This window comes from Mus caroli, chromosome 4, assembly GCF_900094665.2.
Source record: "Mus caroli chromosome 4, CAROLI_EIJ_v1.1, whole genome shotgun sequence".
Lineage (NCBI taxonomy): Eukaryota > Metazoa > Chordata > Mammalia > Rodentia > Muridae > Mus > Mus caroli.
The window spans coordinates 88746368-88755082 of NC_034573.1; the positions used below are offsets into that span (position 1 = coordinate 88746368).

Consider the following 8715-nt stretch of genomic DNA (forward strand, 5'->3'; position numbering starts at 1 on the left):
TCCTATGCAAGAAACAGTTTCAAATGTCCATGAGATAGCAAGCAAAAGAAAATTATTGAACCCACCAAGCCAAGGAAAGGGAGATATAATCTCCCTTACCTGGATTCCCATAAAGAAGTGGAGACCAAGTCCTGAAGTTAAAATGGTTTTCACCAAGAGTTTGTGTCAAAGAGCATCAGCCAGGGTATTCCTGACTGTTTTGTAGTTTTCAGGTAGGCTTCGTCCCTTGGCCTATTTGAATGATATCAGTCCATCTATTTGTTTACCTGTCTGAATCTGCCATCCATCCATCTAACCCATTTTTCATCTAGTTGTAGTAGTACCATTTTTTCCCTGCAGCTGGACTCCATTCTGAAACTTCACCCACAAGCCTTGATTTACAGTCTTCCCACTCACAGCCAGCATTGCTTCTCAGGCTTTCCTAGCTTTGTTTGGTTTGTTATTGTATCAGTGTAGGGGCTCTTACATTCCTATCAGATCCCAAGCTTTGACTTACCAGTCCTTTTTGAAACTCCTTGACCATCCTGGCCTCTTAGCCCTCTGTATTACTCTAATACTGACACAGAGATACATTTACTATATAGTATGAAATGTATGATCTAAGAGTTAACCTTAGGCATTTTCTATATATACTCTGACCTGGGAATGGAATTTCAGGCTATCTCAGACAAGTGCTTGCTTGCTATCATGGTTTGTGCTGCTGTTTCTCAAGGTCTTGCATGAATCATCTTTTCACTGAATCACAAAATCACCAGTCCATGGTGATTTTTGTCTCTGAAATATTTAAATCTCTGGAGCCCAGCTTCTTGAGGAGCAAATGATTTGGGGGTGATATCCTTTATTAGGCAATATTGTTGTTTTAATTATAAGGAGGTCAAAATTTATTTTCAGTGACCTACTTTATCATTGTTAATTGCCCTCACTGATCACACCCAGGAAAGTTTCTTTCATTTAATACTCCCCATTGAAAAATGTTTTGAGTTAGAGAAAGGGCTGAAGGAGCCGAAGGGATTTGCAACCCCTAAGGAAGAACAACAATATCAACCAACCAGACCCACCACCACCACCACCACCCACCCACCAGATCTCCCAGGGACTAAACCACCAACCAAGGAGTACACATGGAGAGACCCATGGCTCCAGACGTATATGTAGCAGAGGATGACATTGTCTGGCATGACTAGGAGGAGTGGTCCTGTGAAGGCTTGATTTCACAGTGTAGGGGATGCCTGGGCAGTGAGGTGGGGATGGTGGGTGGGAGGTGGAGCACCCTCATAGAAGCAGGGGGGAAGGATAGAATAGGAGGGTCCTGGAGGGCACTCCAGGAAAGGGGATAACATTTGAAGTGTAAATACAAAAAATACCCAATAAAAAAGATAGAGAAAAGAAAAATTTGTTTTGCCAAGGCCCAGTAAGTTCAGGCTAGTAACCAGAACAATGTAATCTTAAAGGCCAGTTGCAAATGACACTCATAGCCAACATAGCCAAGTCCTATGAGAGCATGTTTCTGTACAAATGTTTAGTGGAGAATGCTAGGTAAAAAGGTTAATATGGATGCAGGAAATCTTTCCTAAATTGGAATGCTTCCAGAATTTGCTTTACAAGGTCAAGGGCCAACTGCTCTATGTGAATCATAGAAACTGCTTCCATTGCACCTGCTTAGCCTGTCTGCTGGGAGCCATCCTGACATGCTGACTTTCAAAAGAGCCACTTAGAGGCAGAGCAAGGCAAGGCAGCTGCGGATCTGACAAATAGGAGAGCCTTTCGGTGGACATCTATACTGCCTTCACCCATGAATCACCACAACTCTTCTTTACTCTTTTTAGGACATACAGATGAATGCACAACAACGAAAGGAGAAAAGAAGCACGCAAGGTAAATTTATAACTTTTTAAATAATTTTTATGAGTTACATATCCACTTAATCCATTCCCTCATGATCTCTGCAACCATGTTCATTTCTGGACGAATCATTTTTTTCTCTGCAAGTCTTCAGTGGAGAAGCTGTGTTATTGAGCTCACAAGCGGCTTTCTACTTACTGAACCCATAACCTGATTCAGTTTTCTTAGTCTCATTGCACACACTCTCTGTCACCTTAATTCTACCGCCTCAAGTGGGAGCAGGCACCAGTGTCTCCCATGCAGATGCCATTGCTTCATACTTTCCCCCTTCAACATCACAGCCTAGGAATTGCACAAAGGCGGTGACTGACTGGGGAAACGGTTACAGCCATTCTGAACTGCAGACTTAGCTTCTCATTGACTGGGGGCTTGAAGGTAAATTTTTGGAAAAGAGAAGTGATAAAAATGAACAGCTCAAACTTGGCCAGTTGCTCTCCAAGACAAGCACGTTTTCCTATAAGACAAAACAAAACAGAACAAAACAAACAAACAAAAAGTTAATTTATTCAGCTGTCATTGGTATGTCCAGGGACTGGTGCCTCTAACTACCATTCAGAGTTTCAGTGGGTGCTGGAATTTGAGCCCCATAAATTGCGTACTTAGATCTAGCATCTGCCTTGCCTCCTCCAAACACAGGAGGTGAAATCCAGGATCACAAATTGAATACTCTCACAGATCTGGCCATCCTGGGAGAGCATGACACAGAAGACTAGGAGAAGGGAACTGTGTTGAATGGGAGGGTGTGAATAACTCAAGTGCTTTTCACACTCACTTAGCAAACATAAGCAATAGGGCAGATAATGGTGCAACAAAAATCAGAAGGTAGTTTTTAACCTTTAAAAGCAGATACTACAGGCAAAACTGTTTAGTAACTGTGTGTTATAGTAGGGCTGATATCATAGTTTATGCCTGCATGTCCAAGCAATGTATTTAAATCATGTCTGTTCTCTTCATCTTCATCTTATTAAGAATGTCTAGACATATGATTGGTAACTTGCTAAAAAGAGAATAAAAATCAACTACATTGTAAATTCCCAAGATTCTTCTAGAAGAATTCCTCTGTCAGGACAAAACATGACCTGGAAAATCAGAAACCCATGCTCAGCAGCAGGCTCCATCAGGCACTACTGTGTCACTCTGACTAACCCACCCATTTTCAAAGGGCTAAATCTTTCTTGCTTGACAAACATGCAAACAGTCTGTTTCCTGCCACGGCTCCATGACTGGCAGTATTCATAATTAGCCCATAGGGACAAGCATGCATTTAAAAGGATATAGACAAGGGATACTCTCATTTGAAAGCTTTAGAATAAATCAAATAACAGGCCCAAGGTCAAAGGTCAAAATAATTCTTCCTTCCACATGCTTTATGTCAGTTATGCTGCAATGACAGACAGCTAACTACCACTGCCTCGTTAAAACTGTGGTTGGGCCATTTCATGTCACATAACACACTTGAATTTCATCAGTACTAAAATGAAAGCAATGACCCAGGCCTTTATCAAAGTTCTTCCCAAGCACTTTGATGTATTAAGGTGCAGAAGATTCTTGTTAGCATAAAGCAGCCTGAGCTTTGGTCTATAGACAGGCAGGATTTGAGGTTTCAAGAAGGATTGTGCCATCTGTTCTAATACTGCACAGGTAATAACCCAATGCCTTCTTATAGTTGCCAAGAGAAAAATAGCTGATATCTGAATTTCCTTCCTACGAGGATGCTGCACATAGGAAGTGAAGAGAAAGTAGGTGAAAAAGTCGACTTGTACCAAAGGTGAGGCAGAAAATACTGACATCCTGTAGCAAAATGCTAATTCAAGAAGCATTCAGCATGTAGGCTTCTACATTCTGCTCAATTTAACTTGTTTTTATTATACCACACTAGTGTGAAGATCTTTAGGCAACTGAACTTTTTTCCCACTGCATCAGAAAGAGATTGTGAAAGCAAGGGAGATCTCATTGCCCTCTTCTGTAAGTTCCATTTTATGTGTACTGGTTCTACAGTGCTATTCTAATCAAACACTGTAATAATTTCCCTCCCCTCAAGTTCTGAGTGCGTTTGTGGCTTGAATAGGTCACCATAACACAGTGGAAGACATGATGGGACAATTTGTAGCCTGGATCTTACCAGGCCAGTGTGTTTGCGTCCTTCCTTTTGGGATATTATCATTACCTTATAAACAGATGTTTGCCAAAGGGAAATATAGAAATAACACTAATTTTTTTCAGGTGAGGTCATGGAATATTTTCATGTAATCACCTCATCTTTCACACATGTAAGATCACTTATCTCAGCTGTATATTATCTCATGTGAATCATACCTATAAACTAATAGATTAAGGTCACTTGTTATGGAGCAAGATACTGGTACATATGATCTCAGTGAATCTTATAGTAAAAGGAACTGTAACCCAGGAGGTGAGTTACAATCTAGTTGTAATTGAGATCTAGTCTAGAAATGGCCCAAGCATGCTAATACATATTCTTGGCATATACTGCGTTTCTCTATAGGAATAAAGAAAATACCAATCAATTTTCTCTCCAATTAAGAATGAACAGGCTGGAATGCATGAGATTCAATGCTTGCTAATGAAGTGTGTAATTAAGAGGGTATAAAATAAGTCCTAATAGCAAGCACTATTAAATTACTTTGTGTTGGTTTTTTTTTTTTTATTTTTTAAAGCTAATGAAGATGGAAAGATATTTTCTTATAGAAGTGAAGTAACTATGGTAGAAGTGAAGTGCCTATGGTAAGGTGATATTCAAACTAGGAAGAAAACAATCTACATCTCTTGCCTCAGAGCTTTTTTCTGTCTTTCAGTCATGAGTGTCTTACAGTCCCTCTCACCACAGTTACAGCAAACACCAGATAAAACATCTTGTGGAGAGCACAGAGAGACTTGTCAGAAACTGAGTGCTGTGACATAAAAGTTAAAATTATTTAACTTAAAAGACTAGCATGTTTATTTCTTATACCACCTGTTCTATGAGTGAGTTATGTTAGGTGAGAAATTTTATATTTTTTACCATATAAACCCATCTCCTAGATTATAAATAAGAACCTAACATTACAATATAAGACCTTGCCAGAGACTACGACTAGAGCAGAATCTCACTTAGTTAAGACAATGTCATTTAGAATTATTGTCTGTGTCCATTTTGATAAATAGAAAACCCTGCTGCTTGGCATCTTTCCACATCTTTATTAAAGTTCAAGTTTATTTCTAAGTGAGAGAGAGCATGGAAAAGATTAAAAATCAATAAAGATGGCAGCTATCCAGGATTTGTAGGGGTTTTTTTTGTTTGTTTGTTTTGCCTTTGTTTTTGTTTTTTTAGCTAGTTTCTTTGTTTTTAACAAGAGTCAAGGGGCTGAGTCTCTGTGCTTGGTGTTGGGATAAACATATCAAGGGAAACTGAAGCAGTAGTTGTCTGAAGCTGTGATGTACAAAGTATTCTGGCATTCAAACACTGCAATATTAGGCTACATACTCTGAGTAGAAATGTAATCACCAAGCCAGCTTTAAATCCTGCAAACTATAATGCTGATCTGTCTAGAAAACACGTGGTTGCAATGTTGCAGAAGTAACCAAACACTACCTGATTAGATTTGAGGCCCACTCCATGATATGGAATCCATACCTGACACTTCTTGTATAGCCATGAACAGTAGACTAAATAGGCCATAGATCTATAAACAAAAGTAAATACTACTGTACTGTTAAAGGAACATAGCAATAATATGACTCCTTATGATACTCTGCTATCCCTATTGGTAAGTGTCTTCCTTGCCCATCATAAGGGAAACATTCTCTTGTAGTAGGTGGGAACTAACATAGAAACTCACACCTAGACAAAGTGAAAAGACTAAAAGATTTTGACACACTCAGTCCTAAATCTTCATCAAATCCCTTCCCTTAGGGCTCAGGGCTCTATGTGGAAGTGGAGCCAGAAAGATTACCGGGGGAAGAAGGGATGAATGAATCCCAGGAAACAGTGCCTTCCAAATTACAGGACTGATATATTTATAAATGCATAGAGTTTATGGTAGCACACTTGTGGCCTGCACAGATTCAAGCCAGCCTGGGTCCCAGCACTGGGAGGAGGAAGTGGATATAGGCTCTCAGCCTTAAACGAAAAGCTATCTACAATGGCAGCCTCTTGCAAAAAACACATTAGTTTGTTTCAATGAAGTCTCATTGGATATATTAATCAAACTTGACATTAGGTTCCATACCAACAGTAGGCAAAATTAGCTCAATGGTATTTTTTTTTAAAGATTTATTTATTTATTATATGTAAGTACACTGTAGCTATACTTCAGACACTCCAGAAGAGGGCGCCAGATCTCGTTACGGATGGTTGTGAGCCACCATGTGGTTGCTGGGATTTGAACTCTGGACCTTCGGAAGNGATGGTTGTGAGCCACCATGTGGTTGCTGGGATTTGAACTCTGGACCTTCGGAAGAGCAGTCGGGTGCTCTTACCCACTGAGCCATCTCACCAGCCCTCAATGGTATTTTTGTAAACATTTTGTTTCATATTGCTTTGTTTAGGTTTACTTTTTCAATGCCTTATTGGTCTTTGCCTTATATAAGTATTTTGCTTGTATAATATGGTTTCCTATTTTGGGGAATTTTGTGTGTGTGTGTGTGTGTGTGTGTGTGTGTGTGTGTGTGTGTGTGTGTTTGTGTCTGTGTGTCTGTGTGTCTGTGTGTCTATGTGAGTGGGTGTTTCTTTTGTTTATTTTCAGTTCTTTGTTGTGTCTCTGTGTATGTCTGTGTGTGTATGTGTCTCCATGTTTTCTTATTTTCTAAAGAGAGTAAGAGAATGAAAGAACATAGAGTAGGTGAGAAGTTAGGGAGGACAATGGACAATGGAGGAATTGGGAGAGAGGAAACTTATCATAATATATTATATAAAAATTTTAATTAAAAAAAGGAAAGATCCACAATGGACAGGCTCATCTGGAAACATCCCAACTACAGCAAAGAATTATAGTGAAGAAGGAAGGAAAGTATGGGGAGGGGGTTTGAATTCTCTCCTGCAAATCACAACTCACCCATTGAGAATGGCAGAAAGGATTCTCTCTTCTTAAATTGTCCATTCTCGAGAAAATGCTCTGGATTGAATGTATCTGGGGTGGTCCACTCGCTAGGATCCCTGTGCAGTGCAGTTAGGTTGGAAAGAACCATAATACCCTAGAAATGGCAGCATAAAGTAAAGATTCAATGAAGACTTCCACCCGGATATGTGATTCTCAAACTTTATAATGTGAGATACTTGACAACCTGAACTTTCTCTTCTCTCCAACTGATTTACTATTGCCTGATATATTTCACCCATTTACAAATGAAGGTAGACTACACTTCATTAAAGGATGTAGCTACTTTACTAAAGTAGTTAGTATAAGTCTGATAAGAGGGACCTAAAAGCATCCAAGGGACAACAATGAACCCGGCTTCTTAATTAAGACCATAGCAGATGTATGATAGGATATATCATTCATCACTGATTCTACATTATTTTCCATATATTATCAAAGAGATTACATCCTATCTCACTATAGTTAGTCAAAGACCCAGGGATGTATCAAAAAGTATCCCTGTCAAGGCACTTGCATGGCACAATATCCAGAGTCACCAAAGTGAGCCATTCCCTACAGTAGGGAATGCTTAGCCATTAACAAAACTGGTCCACTCTTAAAATGTCTCTTGATTTCATCGCTGCCATTTCAGTTTTCCACTACAACCTTAGTGCAGATTGCCATCCTTTCCTTCTAGACTCTTGAAATCACTCAATATTTATGACTCTGTTCCCAATGTGCACACTAAATGGACTGTGCATATGACTTAGTTACATTGTCCTTCCATTCATTCAGTCTTGAAAAGCAGGCTTCTCATTCTCTTAAATAAAAGACTTATCCTCTGTGCTACCAGAGTCAATGTGTATTGTTCTCCTCTCATTTGTCTCCCACCATAGTAGTATTTGTTTATGATATCAACCGGGCCACGTTCTGATGCTTCTTGTTTTGAAAAGAATATTCCTTCCCATTTTGGCACGTGCTTAATTCTTAACACTCTTTCAGTTCCCAGCTCCATTATCTCTTCCTCCAGACGCACCACTGATGCTCTTTAGCTATTGCTCCTCACCCCAACTTGTCAGCATCACAGAGAAACAGAACTCTCCTCCCAGTAGTTCTCATAGTTTATAAGCAGGATCACCTATTATTCAGGTATCTCTAGTCCAGACTCAAACTTTGTGGGTGTTTAGTAAACATTCCCTTGATTAATAAATAACAACTTCTATTCTGAGTATAAGGTTATGTGATAAAATCTATTTTTATTTCCAAATAGAGCTTATAAATTGGGTTGAATGAATTTTATAGAAGCTGAAGGTATAATTGGGTAGGAAATGTGATATGCTTGTACTGTGGTAGAAAGTGAAATCAGCATTGGAATAGGCCTGTCTGTTTCGAGGCCATGGTTCTCTGCCTCCTTTAAACAGAGTCATTTATAATTCTTAATACCCAGAGAGATGATGTTATCATCTGAAAAAAAAAGTTGGTTTGGTTATTTGAAGATAAATCAATGGACAGAAAAACACAAAGAGCATTGGAAAAATTCAGACTAAACTTCAAGCCATGAATTGCTCTATAGTAAACATAAGGATAGCTCTCTGCTTCAGCAGCAAAGGTCCTTTGCCACTATTAGAACAGAAAAATGCGCCGGACCTAAAGCTCTACTACAGAGCAATTGTGATAAAAACTGCATGGTACTGGTATAGTGACAGACAAATAGACCAATGGAATAGAATTGAAG

At 39.2% G+C, this 8715-nt stretch overlaps 1 protein-coding gene across 5 annotated transcripts in view; it reads right to left on the bottom strand.

Annotated features, from left to right (window-relative positions):
• Nucleotides 1-1880: 1880 nt before the first annotated feature.
• LOC110292662 (cytochrome P450 2J3) overlaps nt 1881-8715 on the bottom strand; it is a 28222-nt gene continuing 21387 nt past the window's right edge. For 3 of the 5 annotated variants that reach the window (XM_021160136.1, XM_029475835.1, XM_029475836.1), the window contains 2 exons: nt 6957-7095; nt 1881-2356 (listed from right to left, as the gene is read on the bottom strand). In XM_021160136.1, the coding sequence (XP_021015795.1) occupies nt 2178-2356; nt 6957-7095 (318 nt within the window). In that variant the 3' untranslated portion in view covers nt 1881-2177. The remainder of the gene's footprint in view (nt 2357-6956; nt 7096-8715) is intronic. The other 2 variants (XM_021160139.2, XM_021160137.2) reach the window with 1 other exon arrangement.